Source organism: Jatropha curcas, chromosome 3, assembly GCF_041381405.1.
Source record: "Jatropha curcas cultivar XTBG-Jc1 chromosome 3, XTBG_Jcur_1.0, whole genome shotgun sequence".
In the NCBI taxonomy this organism is placed as follows: domain Eukaryota; kingdom Viridiplantae; phylum Streptophyta; class Magnoliopsida; order Malpighiales; family Euphorbiaceae; genus Jatropha; species Jatropha curcas.
In genome coordinates this window covers 19,882,899-19,903,148 of record NC_143153.1, presented here as the reverse complement: position 1 = coordinate 19,903,148, position 20,250 = coordinate 19,882,899, and the positions used below count along the sequence as shown (strand labels likewise).

Sequence of the window (20,250 nt, the reverse complement as noted above, 5' to 3'; positions counted from 1 at the left end):
ATATTAAATAAAGTACCTACTAAATCTGTTCCTAAAACACCTTTTGAGTTGTGGACCAACCATAAGCTTAGTCTTAATAACCTTTGTGTTTAGGGTTGTCCTGCAGAGGTTAAAATATATAATCCCTTAGAAAAAGAAAATTGATCTCAAAACCATTCATTATTACTTCATAGGCTACTTAGATCAGTCAAAAGGTTATAGGTTTTATTGTCCTAATCGTGGCACAAAAATTGTTGAATCCATTAATACTAAGTTCCTAGAATTTAATGTTTGTGATGAGAATTCTTATTGTGATAAAGTTTTGACTCCATCAAATGATCATGTTTCTATTTTTTTGGTACATGAAAAAATTATGTATCAACTTGAGGTTGGAGAATTAGAAGGTAACCAACTGGTAGAAGTTCCTCAATTGGACGAACATGCACCTCAACAAATAGAAGAAGAGCTTGTTAGACGATTAACTAGGCAAAGAAGATCTGCCATATCTAATGATTTTGTAGTCTTTTTGGGGGAGAATGATTATGATGTTGGGCAAGTGGTAGATTCACTTAATTATGGTGAAGCAATAGTTAGTTCACAAAGTGATGCATGGTTAAAGGCAATGATTGATGAAATGGAGTCAATGTCTAAAATGAGGTGTGGGAGCTTGTTGAATTACCAAACAGTTTTAAACCTATTTGTTGTAAGTGGGTGTATAAAACCAAAAGGGATTCAAATGGAAAAATAGATAGATTTAAGGGTAAATTGGTAGCTAAGAGTTTTACCCAGAGTGAAGGTATTGACTTTAATGAAACATTTTCTCCTATTTCCACCAAAGATTCCTTTAGAATTACTATGGCTTTAGTTGTACATTTTGATTTAGAACTTCATCAAATGGATGTGAAAAATGCTTTTTTGAATGGAAACTTAGATGAAGTTCTTATGGTGCAACTTGAGGGATTTGTGATTCCTGGTAAAGAACATATGGTGTGTAAGTTAAATAGATCTATTTATAGGCTAAAATAGGCTTCTAGGCAATGGTTTTGAAATTTGACAAAGTTGTGACTGACCTTGATTTTATTGAAAATAAGATTAATCAATGCATATATCATAAGGTTAGTAGGAGGAAATTTATTTTCCTTATTTTATATGTTGATGATATTTTGCTGGCTAGTAATGATTTGGGGTTATTGCTTGAGACTAAACTTTTGTTGTCCAAAACCTTTGATATGAAAGACCTAGGTGAGGCAGTTTTTATCACACCTTACCCTATGGTAAAACATGACATGTTGCCCTTAATATGTTTATCAAGCACTTAGTCTACATAAGAACTTAAGAAACATACTATAAAGGGCTTAACTTCCTATTTATAAGATGCAAAAGTTGTAATAATTTCAAAACTCATATTTGATAAAATGTTGAACTTAATAAATTGCCTTTATACAAAAGATATAAACATTCCACCAATCAAAAGATTTTAACTAAAAATCCTTTATACATTACACACTTACATATTAAAATACATTGATGAAACCATTAACTATAAGCCCATTAGAAGGAAGATCACATACACATTAAGATAAGTTAGTTTTAAAAATAATTAGAACTTTTCAAGTGCTTTATAATTTACACATTACTGTAAACTTATATAGCTTTCATTTGCATTAGTCTGCTCAATATATATATTAGTAACCAGTCTCTGTTATACATCATACAAAATCCAATGAGATTATTCATAAGGCAATGGCTACCTCAGTAGCTCACCTTTTAAAGCTATATAAAGAGCTCAACGCTCTGTAGGACTCTCTCTCTCTCCTACTTCTCCTTCTTTCCTTTTTCTTGCGATAATATAGAAAACGATTATCGATAAGCATAAGGCTCAGTAGTGCACTATATAAATTACATAATATAAATGATACTTCACCATTAGGTATTTAAGATTACTGAAAAATAATCTCAATATTACCTCTTTCAAGTCAATGCTTATCATTTGCTTACTGAAAACAATTCAGTTAGATAGAGATGATAAATAAGTTTATCAGTTAAATCCTATTCATTTGCTCACTAAAAACAAATCAATTCAATGGAGATATTATAATTTATCAATAAATCATTAATCAGTAGTTTTGTCTCCACATCTTATATAGACTCAATCCGAAGGGCCATCAGTGCCTTATGAGCTCATCAAGACAAAATTATCTCAACATCAATCTGTGATATAAATATCAATAGAAGAGAGACAATCTCTACCTCATCTAGGAGGGAACAATATCATTTTTCATATCTTTCATTGTCATATCCATATCAATCACAAAATCAACTTCAACAAATGAAGTGATATCGGGTATTAAGTATGTCATACATTTAGCTGTGAGACTTTTCAAAATATCTCCATTATAAATCAATTATAAACCATAATGAGCAACATATCATTTAGCTCAAAACACTTCTATTTTCATTCTTTCAAGACCACCCCTCATACTATAAGAGTCAATGGTCAACATCCTCCGTTTTCCATTCAAAGTGTAGTTTGAAATTCATTTTCAACCATTGTAAAACATTTAATATTTAATCTTTACTGTTTTGCATAAAACACATTTAACTTTATCTTTAATATTTTTTTCTTTACAATCAATTCATAATTACAATAATCATACTCGAATTCAATTCCATTGAATGAAACATTTGATAAACAAATTAACTTTTCTCTTATTAGAACTCATAACATAAAAACATAGCTTTATTGCTTGTACCTTTGTAACATTTCATAAAACATTTCTTTAAAACTATTTTACTCATCACCTAAACAACATAAGTTATAGATATAGTGCACTAACCTGAGCTAGAAGGCTCCCCTAGCTCCTCTCCTTTACCTATTACTTCTCTTTTAATCCTCTCCTCTTAGAAGTTGTAGCATGAAATTAATATTCATATTAACTCCATACTACACATTAGACAGACACAAACTATCATAAGGATGCAAATTTAAGTATTAGAATGTAGTATTCATGTTTTTCCTTTAATTTCTCTATGCTTGACCAAGAACAATTTGTCCTTATTTTAGGCATGAACTACTTCATTTATAATAATTAATCTCATCCTAGAATCATAAAAATAATAACTAAAATAATGGGAGTTAATAACATATCAAAAGTATGCTCAATTCATTACTAATGATTAGAATACAACATTTTAATCATATGAGCAGTCTATCTTCTTTTGGCTATAACTTTAGTTCCTTGAATCCATTTATCTTGAAATTTTAATAGCATTTTCCTCACATCTCATGATACATCCATATAAAGTTTCATGAATTTTAAAGCTTATTTTCATAGCCAAATAGCCCAATGATTGTAACTCAATCTCAGTCAAGTTTTCCAGTGAGCAGCCTGCATAAATCTAGCTATAATTTTATTTCCATTTGTCCATTGCACTTGCCTTTTTACCACAACCTTCCCAATGTCTTAAATACTTCTCTATAAAATTTCATAATTTTTGGAATTCTTTTACCTATTTAACTAAGTCAATCTTTGTGACTGAATTTTAGGATGCTCAATTGTAATAGACTTATGCAATACTTTACCTTCTTAAGCATTCTTAACTTGCATACACCACTAATTTATGCATAAAACTCTTCTAATGCTTAGTTAACAAAATCATCTTTCATATACCATAATATCTGATACATAGAATATCAATCAAATGGTTAAAATTAACTAATTTAGTCAATTATGCAAACTTGACATCAAATTCATATTCAATCGTTCTCAATCATCTTAAATCATCTTAAAAACACTTTTAATCACTTCATCTTCACCAATTTAGCAACAATAAGCAAGCACCTCATACCAAAGTTCATGGAAATAAAAAATTAAACTATGAAAAAGAAAGAGGAAGAGAAAATAACTAACATTTCCTTATGAATCACTTGAAAATTCTTTAAAACTTATGCACTTTTAGCTTGCCTTAAGAGTTTTCTCCCTTTCTTTTTGCAAAAAATGAGCAAGAGGTGCCTTATGACTCATTATAAATAGTTGGCAATCAAAGACTTTCATAGTAATTCCTCCCATGTCCTTTGGTTGCCCTTTTGCACCCTAATCCTTCCTTTGTTTTTCTTTTCATACAATTGCACCTAAATCTTTTTAATTACTTTAGTTTAGTCCCAATTAGGTATAAACCAAGTGTATTTAATAATTTCAACCCCGTTTAAGTAATATCATACCAAAATTACCAATTTTTGAGATTTTCGGGTAAAATTGTGCTTTACTGGGAAATCATTCTTCTTTAACTCATTTTCAATTCTCTTTAATCTTTTAAATTGATTCATAAAGGCTTTAATTTTCATTTAATTAATATTAATACCCTCTAAATATAGTGTTTCTCATCATTTCCGATTTCTAGATTACTCGGATAACTGAAATTACTAAACAAGTTAGAATACCGAGAACTACCAGATTGAGGAGATATGTAAACAATTAAACCTTAATCAAATGTTTTATGATTTAACATTAATCCATTAAATGCTAAATCAAAGTGCTAGCTTAAGGATCTTCTCGTGCTAGCTTCTCGTCATCAAAGCTTAAGCTCATTTAACATTCTTCCAATTTGATTTTCATAACAAAATTGATTTCCATTAAACATCATATCTTATAATTAATAGTTCCCAATTAATAATTTAAAGTAATTCCAATTATTCTATCCTTTTGAATAATACTAATTACCATAATAATCAAAATATCCGAGATTGCCAAACTAAGGGTATTACATCTTTTGTCCTTGGGATTGAAATTATAGATAGGTCTGGAAAAGTTTTGGGACTTTCACAAAGTTTTTACATAGAGTACTCAAACGTTTCAATATGGAGAATTGTAAGCCTTGGCATGTGCCAATGACAAATGGAGACAAGTTCAGTAAGAATCAATGTCCCAAGAATGAAATTGAGAAGCAATCTATGGTTAATATCCCTTATTCTAGTGTAGTGGAGAGTTTAATGTATGCAGGTGTAAACGCTCAAATTTTGCCCCTAAAAGGTTCAGTGATGATATCCCGTTTTTCATAGAAAATTGGATCGAGATTTCTAATCACTCTGGTTTTTGGATCAATAGTCTATGGTTAAGATTATATATGTGTTTAACCACTTTTAATTTTTCTAGACACTAGGCGCTTCGCGACAAACTGAGCCCTAGAAGCGCGTCAGGATCGCTCGACACACTTCCCAGTGCACTGCCTCGTTTTGCATGTCGCCTTAGTCCATTTTAATAAAAGTGGACGCGGTCCTGTTGCGGGCCTGACAGTGACATTTTTGCCAGGTCAGCCCTAGATGGGGCCACCCGACCCTCAAATGTCTATAAATAGACATTAGGGGGGTGAGCCTAGGGGTGGGATTTTTGGTAGCTTAAGGAAACTCTTGAAATTTCAAAACTCAATCTAAGAAATCAAAGGAAACCACTGTTTCCCTTTGTTCTAAGATTGTGAGCCATTGCTTTTTTGATAAAAAAAACCCTTAATCAAACTAGAAATCCCAAAAATACGTTTTTAATTTCAATCTGAAATTGTTGGATCAAAGATCAAAGAGTTGGGTTCCTTCATCCATTTCTATTTGATCTTCAAGGAATTTCCAAGAGGTAGTTTCTGAGAACCTAAAACTCTTTTCTCCATCTTTTCCTTTTCTTTTTCGGTGCCTTAAACATCTATTCTGGGTTTGATTGTGAGGGAAACCTAGGATCAACCACAAAGGGGATTTCTATGCCTCTGTGGCGCGCGGCATAAGCTAGTGGCGCAACCCACTACATGCGGCATGCGCCACAGGCATGTGGCTCACGCCACATAACTTCAGATTCCCCTATTTTCATCCTGTTCATGCCAGAAGCCTTTCTGATCAAGCAAAGCCCTGCGCCACTAAGTGTGGCGTGCGCCACAAACTTGTAGCGCACGCCATAACTCTCTGTGGCACAAAGCCCTCAGATTCAGAGGCTCTGAATGTATAAAAACTCAATAAATGTCCTAATTCGGAGATCCAGTGACCTAGCTCCAATGCTGAAGGATTTGGAACGCGTATTTGGTCACAAATTGATCAAATAAATACCAAAAACAAGATTGAGAGCTGTGATTGACAAATTCATTCATCTTCATTAATAAACATCAAGATCATGAGCTTAAACCTTGATTAATCTTTAGTTTCTTGTCCTTTAATTAATGCTCTTTACATTAGAAGCACTTTACTTTTTCTGTCATTTAATTTCATGCTTTTTAATTTAATGCCTTTATTATTATTGTTCTAACCCCTTTATATATTAATCTTGTACCTCTAACATGCATCATTTCGTTATATTTGTGATTGTGTGATTGTTGGAAGTTTGGCGTTCTATGAGTTATTATTCTATTAATAAGTTTACTTTTGTGTTTGTATGTTTTATTATTGTGCTTTTGCAATTAATGCAAAATATAAGAGGTCTTAACAGATCTCATTGAAGAGCCTTTTTTTATAATAATTAGATTGGGTTTGGGAAATTTGGACGGGTGAGGGTAGATTGTATTAATTAGGTTGGTTTTGTAACTCTTTTCTCCTCCTTCCTTCTTTCTGTATGCTTTATGATTCATGTTTATTATGTTTACAATAATTTGTATCAATGACATAGTTTTTTAAAAATTTTCATTAAAATCATTTTGCACTTCAATTAAAAGTTAATCTCATTATTAATTATTGTGAATTTTTGGACAACAAGGAGGCCGGTTTAACCGGGCGAAATGGGTGCCTAACACCTTCCCATTCCATACCAAACTCCCAGACCCTATCTCTAGTTTAAAACCGGATTAATTAATTCCAAAGAATCGACTAATTCAAGAATTTTTTTCTAACAATGGTGGTGACTCCAAAATAAAACTTTTACCAAAGTAAGAGAACCTTTTTCTAAGGATTAAACGGGTTTAATAAAAGAAAATTACTTTTCTAAATAAAATAAATCAAGCCCATTTGATTTGGTCCTCTCCAATCACCTTTAGGAAAACTACGACATCCTCAATAGTTATGCACTAGACTTGATATTTCTTATGTTGTGGGTGTGCTTGGTAGATACATGTCTAATCCTAGTTGGGAACATTGAGTGGCTGCTAAGAAAGTAATGCGGTATTTGAAGCATACTAGAGATTATATGCTTGTTTATAGGAAAGTTAAAGAACTTGAGGTGATGGGTTACTCCGATTCAGATTTTGCTGGTTGTTTAGATCATATGAATCCACTTCATGGTACATTTTCATATTAGCTGGTGGAGCTATATCTTAGAAAAGCATTAAACAGTCTCTTGTAGCTTCATCTACTATGCATGCTGAGTACATTGCATGTTATGGGGCGGCAACTCATTCTATTTGGCTAAAGAATTTTATTTCTGAGCTCATCGTAGTTGATTCTATTTCCAAGCTAATGAAGATATATTGCGATAGCATGGCAGTTGTAATAGAGCCTTTCTCCGACTTTGGATTTGAGCAGTCGTGATAAAGCTACGATGGAATATAGCATTAGTTGCATCTCACGACGTTGTGATTGTATAGTCGCATTGTTGTATGCCATTTCATTTTCATGCATTCACTCACACATGCATCATGTCATGTTTGCTAACATGTATTTTATGCAGTCAAGATTGCACCTCGAAAAGATAAAGCTCTAAAATAAGCTAGCTGGTTGAGAGTGGACAATCGTCTGTTAGAGTTGAAGAGCCTTCAACCCCCCTCAATTTTGTTTAATTCTGCTACTATCAGTTCTTCAGGCTCCCGCCTTGAGATTGAGAACTCTCCAGTCCAAATAGATTTGTCAGTTCTAGCTTCTACTTCTACCGATAAAATGGGTGAGACTGATATTCCCATCGCTGATATTGAGAAGATGATTGAGAAAATAGTAGCATCTAGCCTCGAGAAGCTCCTCTGAACCGATAAGGGTAAAGAGCAGGTGGTTATTGAGGATGAAGAGCCTAAAGTTGAGTTTAAAAAAAAGGAGCAAATCGATGACACTTGGCAAGATGAAGAGTTTTTCTCAAAGAAGATGCCAACAAGGAAATCCAAGCCAGAACCAGTCATCTCAGAAAATTCTGAGAAGCTAGATAAGAAGCTCAAGAAGCTACATGTGTTCATGAAGTCCAAGGGAATGGACCAATACATGGACATAGATGATGATGATGATGATGAAGATTTGGAGTTGAAGCAAGCTACCCCAATGACCTATAAGATGCCAAAAGTGGCAAAGTACGATGGAAATGGTGACCCTAAAGTGCACCTCATGCTATATAAGTCAATCATGGAGTTGGTGAGTCTGCCATCAAGGGATATCTTGAAGATGTTCCTAATGTCCTTAATGGGATCTACCCAAACTTGGTATTACAATCTCGACAAGAAAGTAAGAAGAGATTGGAATGAGCTAACAACGGTTTTCTCAAAGAATACGCTTAAAACCTTCAAATGAGTGTCAATTTGACAAACGACTGTGCAAAAACAAGACGAGACCTTTACGGATTATATGGCTAGATGGAGAGCCAAGGTCACGCAGATGACGCACCATCCAGATATCAATGAGCATATCAAGATCTTTATAAAGGGGACTCTACCGACCTTCCGTGAGAAGCTGTATTATATGCCACTGACTGAGTTTTCTTAAGTATATGAGGTGAGGATTGCCATCAAAGACAAGATTAGGGAAGATAAGAAGTATAGGAACTGCACCGGAAATTCTAGTAGGACTAGGTTCCAAGGGGCATTTCGTCAGCCAAGACCCCAAACAACAACAAGAACACCACAACTGCCACTCTAGCTTTGAGAGCCACAAATGTGCCGATGATAAGAGTTTCTAATTTTGGCACTCCTCTCTCTAGAGTCTTTGAGAAAGTTAAATGAGTGGGTCTGTTATGACCGTTTGCACTGAGACCTACTCTGACAATTCTGCCAAAGAATTTTGACCAAAATGCTTATTGTCACTTCCATCAGAGCAAGAGCCACACCACTGATAACTGCTTGCATTTAAGGCATGAGATCCGGAACCTAATAGATGATGGTAAGGTGACTAATCTTGAAAAATCAAGACCTAGCATGAGGACTAATCCACTCTCTAATTTTAGAAATGTGCTACCTCCTAAGGAATTGTACATGGTTGAGTATGGAAAGAATCATGAGGAGGTGCTGACCGAATTTGAAAAAGAAAAGGAGGAGAGAGAGAGAGAGAGATGTTGTTGGAGCAAATTTATATTATGGTGCTGAACGTCTGGGACAATGATGAAGAATGGTTAGATTAAACCGAACAAGCTTGGGTAGGAAGTGACAATGAGGTAGTTGTACATCCCGTTACTCTGGACATATAGAGTAGCAAGGAAGAGGAAGAAGTGAGAACTGGAAGCCATATGACCCAAAGTGGTCGGATCTATCAGCCAGATATGATTAAGCCTCGAGAGGAGAAAGAAAAGGCTAGCTCATTGGGTGTAACAAAGACTGAGACTAAAGATGATGCTCTAATCAAACAAATGAAAAGAATCTATGCAAATGTAAGCATGTGGGACCTGCTAGTATCGTCAAACAAACATTAAGAAGCTATGCTAAAAGCGTGGTATAGATTTCGGTTTCATCATCTATTTCTCCGGTTGATTTTATAGGGATAGTTCAACATAATCCCCTCGCTGTCACCTTTTCTGATGATGAACTTCCTAGCAAGGAATCACACTAAGGCACTGCTTATGAAAGCCGAGGTCAAAGGGAGTGTTACCAGGAATGTGATAATAGATAACGAGTCAGCCTATATGTATGTCTTTTAAAGCCGCTTTCCAAGTTTAACATGGAATTATTTGATTTAGAGCCTGACATTCCCCCAACATTTGCCCTACTCTTGGGGCACCCATGGTACCATTTCTTTGGGAGGAGTACCATCAACGCTACACCAGAAAATCAAATTTCCTTTCAATGGTGAAGTCATCACCATTTCGGCTACTAATGAAAGGAGTGTAGCTACAGTCAATGTGGATAAGCAAGTAATCTTCCCATGGACCGATTTTCATATTGCTATTTTGAGCACTGACATGGGGGCCATTGTCTCCAACATCATGAAAAGAATGAACTACGAAGAAGGGAAAGTTTTGGGAAAGAATTAGCAAGGCATTACAGAGTTACTTGAGATCCACACTCAGAGAAGCTACATGGACCTGGGGTACAAAACTGGGAGAACACCATAGATATATATGGCTGGTTAGATATGGATGGATGATTCATCTGTTCGAGTGAGCATTCCTCTCCGTGTCTGCCTATTGAGCCTTTTGAGCATAAGGGAAAGACATACCCCGGTCTTGAAATTTTAACAGATGTAATTGACATCTTGGCGGTTGAGCCCAAGGAACCAAAGTCCGAGTCAAAGGAAGAGCAGAAAGAAGTGAGAGACCCCGAGAAAGAGGGGGTTGAAGGGCCACAAGCAACCAAGAAGGAAGAGAAGAAGAAAGCAAGCACTAGCAAAGAAGAAGAGAACCCTACTTAGCAAGTTCTGAAAGCAATAAGGGCCTGTATCGAGGAAAGCTTTGAGGAAGCTGGAGACTCTACTGATGTGTCTATTTCTGTTAGAGAGGAATCTAGTTGTAATGAACTGTCTATACTATTTAATGAAATGAAATTTAATTTTGCTTACTTGTTTGATGTGTTTCATGATGGTTACATTCATCGAGTTGATAAGCACATACGCATATTTGACATTAACTCATCATGGATGCTTTAATTTAATATTGGTACAAAAGATAATCCACGAATTCTATTAATTGGGCCAAACCTAATGCCAGAGTTAAACACAAAATTTCAAAATCTACTCATGGACAAAAAAGAAGCATTCGCATCGAGTTATGAGGACATGCCAGGGATAGACAAGTCTATAGTTAAGCACCAAATTCATCTATATCCTGGAGCCAAGCCAATGAAACAGACGAGAAGAAGGTTGAGACCAGAATGGACTGAGAAGATTAAGGAGGAGGTGATCAAGCAGATAGACATAGGATTTCTTGAAGTGGTTCACTATCCAGAATGGCTAGCAAACATAGTCCTAGTCCTTAAGAAAGATGGAAGGGTCAGAATGTGTATGGACTACAAGGATCTGAACAAACAATCACTAAAGGATGATTTTCCTCTCCCTCATATTGATATCTTGATTGATAGTGCAACAATGATGGGATGCTACTCTATTAGGATGGGTTTGTAGGGTATAACTAGATACTTATAGCATTATTGGACAAGGTCAAAACAACATTTGCAACAGAGTTTGGTACTTTCTACTATCGGGTGATGCTGTTTAGCTTAAAAAACGTCGGGGCTACTTACCAAATAATGGCAACTACATTATTTCATGACATGATTGACAAGGAGAATAGAGGTGTATATTGATGATATGATTTTCATAACGAAGACACCAGAAGAGCATCCAGCAGCCTTGGAGAAGTTCATGGACAGAGTGATTAAATACAAGCTACAGTTGAACCTAAAGAAGTTTGTACAAGGGGTGACTTCTGGGAAAGTGTTAGGGTTCATAGTAGGACCTAAAGGAATAGAGATCGATCCAGACAAGATTAAGGTGATCCAAGAAATGGAGCCACCCAAGATGGAAAAACAAGTAAGTAGTTTTTTGGGAAAGATTCAGTATATCAGCAGGTTCATATCAAAGTTGTCTATAGTATGTGATCCCAATCTTCAAGCTTTCAAGGAAAGATCAACCAATAAAGTGGAACGATCACTGCCAAACAGCTTTTGATAAAATCAAGGAATATTTGTCAAGTCCCTCAATTTTATGCCCACTAAAGCTAAGGAAACCCTTGATTTTGTACTTGACAATGGAAGATGCTGAAATTGGAGCCATGTTAGCACAAGCTGATGAAGCCAATGTTGAGAAGGCAGTGTATTATTTGAGCAAAAAGCTTCTTCCAAATGAATAGAAATATAACTTGATTGAAAGGACTTACTTAGCAATGGCATGGGCTACTAGAAAACTTCGACACTACTTTCAGTCTTATAAGGTGATAGCGGTATAAAGATTGGATCCAGTCAGATATTTATATGGAACACCAGCACTAGTGGGGAAGCTAGCGAGATGGCTAATCCTACTATCAGAATTTGATATTGAATATGTCACAAAGAAAACAATCAATGGATGAGCAGTTGAAGACTTCTTAGCAACACATCCAGTGGAAGACAATAAAGAATGGGAGATTGAATTTCCCGATAAACATCTAAATTTGATAGAGAAGAAAGGATGGAAGCTCTATTTTGATGGTTTAGCTCATAGAAAGGGAGCTGGGGTAGGCATTTTGCTAGAATCTCCATAAGGAGAGGTTATCCTGATGCTGAAGAGGTTACAGTTTGTAGTCACAAATAACATGGTAGAATATGAAGCCTGCCTATTTAGGTTAGAAGCTCTAATTGCAGTAAAGCCAAAGAATTTGAAGTTATCAGTGATTCTAAATTAGTCATTGAGCACGCTAATGGTAATTGGGAAGTTAAAGAAGACAAGCTGAAACCCTATATTGAATACCTACACATTGTTATTCAAAACTTCAAGAAGGTAACCTCCACACACACGAGCAGAGTAAACAATCGAGTACCAAATGCCTTAGCTAATTTAGCATTAGCTTGGGAAGAGATTTCAGTTATGCCTAAGCAACCATTTATGATGTCTTCAGGTTGCATTTCGTGTTATGAGGGCGAAAGGGTTATGGATATCAAGGAAGATGAACAGTCATTGTTTTATGATGTCTTGCAGTGGATGACTAAAAGGGTATATCCAGATTCAGCAATTAGAGATGACAGAAGAGCTATACAACATTTGGCATTACAATTCGTAGTCTTAGACGGTTAGTTGTACAAAAGAATGTCAGACGGGGTACTGTTAAGATGCGCATCGAAGAAAGAAACTAAAAGGATCATAGAACAGATCCATATAAGGGTTTGCGGCACCCACACGAACGAAAAAGCACTTGCTAAGAAAATTCTCAAATAGGGATTCTTCTAGTCAATAATAGAAAGGGATTGTATTTCTTTTGTGAAAAGGTGCTTCGAATGTCAAAGTCACTGAGACCTAAGTCACATTCCACCTTCAGAGTTACATCCTTCTATTTTGCCATGCCCATTTGCAGCTTGGGGAATAAATATCATTAGCAAAATCTCACCACTTGCTTTTAATGGACACGAATTTATAGTGGTTGCAGTGGACTATGGGTTAAAGCAGAATCATTCAAAAACATCAGCGCCAAGCAAATGGCCAAGTTCATTGAAAAGCACCTGATTTATAGATATGGAATCCCCTATCATATAGTGATAGATAATGGAGTCCAGTTCCAAGCAAAAGTAAGGACATTGCTAGAGAAATATGGAATTGAACACCATAAATCTTCACTTTACAGACCACAAGCTAATGGGGCAGTGGAAGCCGCAAACAAAAACATCAAGACATTGAGGAAAACGGCAAAAAATCATCGTGATTGGTCGAGCAAGATACAGTATGCTTTATGGGGATACAAAACCACAGTAAATTTGTAAATTGGGCAACTCATTACTCTCTAGTCTACAGAATGGAAGTTGTACTACCAACGGAGATAGAAGTGTAGTCCTTTCACATAATGATGGAATCAAAGATTCCAGAATGTTAGTGGGCAGAAAATCACTATCAAGAATTAGCACTCCTAGATGGAAAGAGGCTTAAGGCCCAGTTCATGGATCAGCTCTATAAAGGAGAATAGCTAAGCACTTCAATAAAAGAGTTTAGCCAAAGCTACTAAGGTTAGGAGATTTGGTTTTAAAACAGATGCGGCCGAACACTCATGACCTGAGGGGATTCCAGCCTAATTAGGAGGGCCCATTTCTGATCAAGAGAATGTTTTCCAAAGGTACAGTGAAGCTATCAGACATGGAAGGCAATAAATTTATCGAACCAGTCAATTTGAATAGCCCGAAGAAATTTTATGTATTGCTTGAAATGTTCATTGCAAAGCCTAATTAATGAATTCTCCTTTTGTGTTCTTATTAACTTAAGCGTGTTTTGCTAAGTTTATGTTAATATACAAATGTTGTGAATTACTTTGATGTACTAGAATAGCAGGAAATATGTCAAGCATTTCAAGCAATAAGACATTTCATTCATAATAAGTGCACACATTCATATAATTGCACTACCAATAATTGTCTATTACATTTCATTAGAAAGTAGGATAGAAGCATCTACATGCCAGGTCCTAACAGAAATCTAGTTATCAACAAATCAGCCGACACTGAATCAGCACCAACTCTAGAATAAGCCTACAGCCAAGAGGGGTACAAGTCTGATAAAGAAGTATCAGCCACATCAAAAATAAGTACAATCGTGGGACTAGGCCAAGTGGAAATAAAGTGAGACAGGAATTGTTGGGTAATAAGGCCACCCTCGAACCGCATGTAATCACGGACAGCCTGATGACGACCCTACTGCCTAGCTACTTCACTAAAATAATAAGCCAATGCCATGGTCAAGCCACACAGAGGCACACAAAGCATGTAAGAAGAAACTATGACTCGCCACCAGGGGCTGGTCCATCTGACTCCCTCAAAAGTAAGATCTAGAAAAATAGCAGTCCAGTCTTCCACAGTCTCGACAATCAAACGGCGCTGACGTCAGACATAGACTCGTGGTCTATAATCAAACATCAAATGGTCCGATGGTAGAGCCATCACCTATAGCTTCTCAAAAGCCCACAACGGCAAATGCATTCAAAAAAAGAAAATATATAAGAAAAGCTCGTAAGTCGAGAACTTGCGAAGGGTGGCCTGAGAAAAAGTTAGAGCATACAAAAAAAAATAATGAAAGCAAAAGAAAAATGCATTTACCTACAAAAGAAGCGGACTCCTCGGACCAAGTACCAAGCTAGGGTCCTGAGCATGCTCTCCAAGCCAAGTAAATGTCTCAGCTAAAATAAGTGGAAAAGGCAAGTGGTGCCTAGCCATATGCTCAACCATGGGCACTAGCCTAAGGATGCTATTGCCATCAATGCCACTGAATAGCAAGTACTGACTAAGAAGGCAAAACCAGAAAAGTGAAGGCCACTACAGGCTAGTACGATCCACGCTCAATGCACGATCTACAAACGATTGTAGGGGCACGACATCAGCTCCAAAATCATATGACTGAATCTTATAAGCTGAGAAATTGAAAATAGGAAAAATCAATGAGGCAGAGTCTATATCTAAATGGGGCACCGCAGGACCTTCTTCCACCACAGGTATTCTCCCAGAGACAATGCTAAATTCTTCAAATAGCAGACATATCTCAAAAGTTTTATGGCAAAATAAGTTGTCCGAAGGATCAAAGTGATTTATCAACCACTGCAGCGACCAAGGTTGAACCCAAATATTTCGGTAGTAACTTAGCCCGTTGAGTTCAAACGATGACAACAAATCCCAATCCTCACGGCTAAAACTATGAAACAGTCCTTCGAAAGCAGGTGCCAAGGACCGATCCATGGAAAATAGAGAAGAAATGGAGACTTTGAGGAAGTTTTTTAATGAAGACTTTGTATGGAATCAAAAAAGAAAGTTTTTATAACGTGTAAAAGTATTATGGGCTTTTATAGCAAAAGAATTAAAGGACAAATCGACAATTGGCTGCCACTGTAGCACTAGTGGCACACGCCACTGGCTAACAGTCAGTTGGAAAGAATTTAGTTCCATTGCTTTTTAGTTCTCAAATTCAACAAACAATGTAATTATCAGCTACAAAGCACGAATACACCAATATGCTCAAAAACATGTAAAAAAATTGGCTTTTAGCCTTTATATATTTAAAGATAATCATTTTTTACAAAAAAAGTTCCCCAAACTGGGTCTAGATTACAAAAAGAAGACTGGGGCAGCCAACTTAAGACATGTTGGAAGCCGTCTCCTTTGAATCATCACTACTGGTCTCCTCGACCTCTTCAGTGACCACTTGTCTGCGTCCTGCTCCAGGACCATCCCCCACCACGTTGCCTCCTTTAACCTCGACCAGCAAGAGGCGCCTTGCTAGCTCTCTGCATATATTCATAAACATTAATAAATGCATATCATGCATACATGGCATGTGCATTGCATATTTTTCTTATATTGTTGTTGTCTTTTACTTACAAACATATGCTCATTTGAAAGCCTCGCCACTACCAACTTCAAGCACGCTGCCTTGTACAGTTGGCACACCTCATTATAATCATTGATCGACACCTGCAAAATGAGACAGGGGCAGCGGGAGACAATAAGAAAGTAGAATAAAGAGTATAAATTACTCACATGGGTATAACCAAGCGATGACATCTGATACAGATTCATAAGGTGCGTCTCTAGCATGCCCTATGCGTTTGACCTGTGCAATCCAAAATAAAGGAGAAAAAGGCACCTGGCCTGTGCTCCAGCATACCAATGATGATAGTCATACCCGGAGCTCTAGGCTCAGAACCTCTTCTCACGCGCTTGCCACGCTGCTACTACTGCTACAAGAATAAGACGCAGCCTATGAATAAGTGAACAAGGGGCAAGGCCAAGAGCAGAATTTAAAAGGGAATTGAAACTCACTTGTACTAGGCCAGCGCCCTAGCCTCTTTCTAACTCCTTCGCCTCAGTAAAAGGATCAAACTCGATCGAGGGAGGGACATGGACCAGGAGCTATGTCCGCACAAATACGACATAAGCGCCGAGCACAAAAGTTGCTAGATGATCTGTAGCAGCTGATCCTCTCTGAGCAGCTATTATGTCCTGCTCCAGCCAGATGGATCTCATGGATAGCATGTAGTATGGGACATCGTGAAGGACTCTCCTCCGATCCGGGCCAAGCTCCCATTCATATACCCTCTCTCCAAGGTAATACAAATCGTAGAATAAACCCAGAAGGAGGAGACATTTGTGCTAATAGACGACAGCTGCCTAAACAAAATTGGGAAAGTCCGCCGCATCTCCCCATGGATATCTGTTTATTTGTAAAATACAAACACAAAAAAAGAGAGCAAAAAAATTAGAAGAAAAAAGAAAAAAAGAGAGAAAATAAAGAAAACAAGAAAAACAAAGAAAAGAAATATAATAAACAAAGGGAGGTAGCGACTTAGCCGATCCCAGTTCAAGTTGTACAGCAGCTTTGGAACATCCCAATGACCGAGGTAGTATGAGAATAGCTCCTGTTGTACCGCCATGCTTGGCCTCACGGTAGAGTTCTCACATTCACATTGCCCTCGAAGCCGAATAAGCCAGGCATGGGAAGGACTTTATGCTCACAAGCCCATATCTGCATCAAAACAAGGCAAAAATCAATGAATAAGCGAAAAGGCAAAGAATAAAAGCAAAAAGCAAAGAATAATCAGTAAATATGATTTTATACTTCAATAACCTGCTTATAGCCGACCTTCAAGTGTGCTCCTCGGATGCACACGTCCATGCCATAATAAAGATAAGACAGAGCGGCAACTCCCCAGTTAAACTGCCTGGTAGCGTCCAAATCCTGAAGCGATGATAGCAGCGCTAAATCCACGTCATTACCATGGTTCGTGAATAAGCTAGTCGACAACAAATAGAATAAGTAGGCTTGTGCTACCGTGTCTGCATCCATCTCAGCTACTTGCTTCCGGGGCATCTCATGATAGTGAGTATAGATGCTCTCATACCTACCCTACTGGTCGGAGATAGTGGGCTCCATGCTTATAGCAACCCAAAGACCCATTCATAGGCCTTGACGGTCCAATGTCCTTTTCCTGTCATCAAAGACCATTGACCATCCCGCAAATGGCAAGCCCGTGATAGCAGCAAAATCTATCGGCGTGATAATCATCTCGCCGAAGGGCAGATGGAATGCATGTGTGGAATCCATCCACTGCTCCATAAGCTCCAGTATGCTAGATGGTAGAGTCCCCCCTGCACCTGAGGAAGGGTGTCCATGAAACGGCCAAAGCTTGCCTCTCGGACACGCTTTTGAACCCACTCAAGCAACCGATCAAACCATCACCGGCCGCAAAGGTGTTGCCGCTAGATTTCCCTCACCTCGCACCTTCTGCAAAATAAATAAACCATTGTAAGTATGCTAATAAAGTGCAGAGGCATGTCCTCTTGTGTTTTGATACAGGTTAATAAGAAAAGATGACAAAATTGCAAAAAGAAGGTGTAACACAGTCATTGTGGCGCGAGCCATAGAGAAATGGCACAAGCCACTGCTCAAGTGGCATATGCCACAAACCCTGTGGAGCACGCCACAGGCCTACAGACTAGCCAAACAAGTATTCACATGGCGCAAGCCACAATTGTTGTGGTACATGCCACAGCGGCTTGTTATAGGTTCAACAAGCCCAGAACACCCAATCAGGTAAAATCTAACCTATTTTCTGATTTCTAACCTAATCTTTGCATGTTTCTAACATTAATAATGTAGGAACAACAAAGAAAAGGCTTTGCAATACCTCCATTATTCCCCAGCAAATGTGACTTGCAAATTGTGCCACAAACTGATCATAGTTCCCGCATATGGAATAAACTCCCGTAATTTCATCCCATGGCTCACAAGGCGAGTCACAGGGTTGATCACTGCATCACCAAGAAGCCAATCCACAACGTTTTTAGCAACCATGAGTTCTAGTTGTAAAAGAGAGAAAAATAGAGAAGAGAGAAAATTTGAAAAGAGAAGGAATAAGAATAGTTGAAAGTGACAAAGTGATGTCACTTTTCACCTTTTACAAGAGTTAGTGGGCCCATAACTCAAGCCTTGCGCTTGGGTTGGCCTAAAGATCCATTAACTGTGTTCAGCTCTCATACTTAGCCGGCAACCTGTCAACGGCTAGTCGCCTAAACAAGGGCAACACACCGTTGGCCACAGATAAGATTTCTCAATTTGCGTGCCACGACACGACTTTCAATAAATTCACAAAAATTCACAAAAACACACACAATTACTCATAAGTTCATGCACACATTAATTCACATGAATTCACGCAAAATCACGCATTTTTATGCAAAATCATGCATCACACGCTCACGTTTTTTCGAGCCTAATCACGGAATTTCCAACCATAAGTGGCTTTCCCCCTTGTGCTGTCAAGATTGTTTTACATGAACCTCCGAAAAGAGCATTTTAAAGTGGCGCACCCAAAGCCGCCCATAGTGGCGCACCTAAAGCGTCCCAAATGGCGCATCAAAGCCCTTCAAAGAAGGCACCGTCCCAAGGACAACCTTCCAAAGTAGAGCATTCTCAAACCAAAACTGCCAACTGGCTCAAGTCAACTGCAAAAGCCGTCAACAATCACCATGACGCAACTCGTCCGCCTTATAAATGTCGTAATGGTACTGTAAGTCCCCCGAGGCAAGTTTTCAAAGCCCTTCAAAGAAGGCACACGTCTAAAGGACAACCTCTAAAAGGAGCATTTCAGAATCAAACCGTCCAAAATGGCGCACCAGGTCGACCAAAGTGTCATATCCATTCATCCGCTGAAGTCGTCCCAAGTGGCGTATCCTAAAAGGAGCATTTCAGAAATTGGGTCGACTAAAGTGTCATATCCATTCATCCATTGAAGCCATCCCAATGGCACACCCCGAGAGCCGTCCCATGTGGCGCACCTCATTTTGCCTCTCACCGTCCAAAGGATAACCTTTGAAAAGAGCATTTCAGAGTCGTATCCATTCATCCATTGAAGCCATCCCAATGGCGCATCCTAGAAGCCATCCTATGTGGCGCACCTCATTCCATCTCTCAGCATCCAAAGGACAACCTCTGAAAGGAGCATTTCAGAAATCGGGTCGACCAAAGTGTCGTATGCATTCATCCGTTGAAGTCATCCCAGTGGCACACCCCGGAAATCATCCCATGTGGCGCACCTCATTCGGTCTCTCACTGTCCAAAGGACAACCTCCGAAAGGAGCATTTCAGAAACTGGGTTGACCAAAGTGTCATTTCCGTTCATCCGTTGAAGTCGTCCCAAGTGACGCACCACGAAAGTCGTCCCATATGGCGCATCCCATTTTGCCTCCCATTGCAATTTATCAAAGCCGTCAATTGGCACAAATAGCTGCAGAAGCCGCCAATGACTACCATGGCGCAATTCGTTCGCCCAACAAATGTCGTAATGGTAACTCACATCAACAAAGCCATCGAGATGGTGCACTTCATCCATCAAAGTCATTCATACAACACAAACTAGGTAAGTATTATCTTACTAAAGCGTCTACTTTACACTTTGATGACATTTTGCTTAAAGAACAAAATATTATCAAAGCAGGGGCATACTGTAGATGCTCAAATTTTTCTCC

General features: G+C 38.0%; 1 protein-coding gene across 1 annotated transcript; it reads left to right on the top strand.

Moving 5' to 3' along the window:
• Positions 1-11,945: 11,945 nt before the first annotated feature.
• On the top strand, positions 11,946-12,832 carry LOC149497669 (uncharacterized). The gene is made up of 2 exons (XM_089719248.1): positions 11,946-12,002; positions 12,383-12,832. Exons 1-2 carry the CDS (start codon positions 11,946-11,948, stop codon positions 12,830-12,832), a joined length of 507 nt encoding a protein of 168 aa, XP_089575374.1.
• Positions 12,833-20,250: the final 7,418 nt, after the last annotated feature.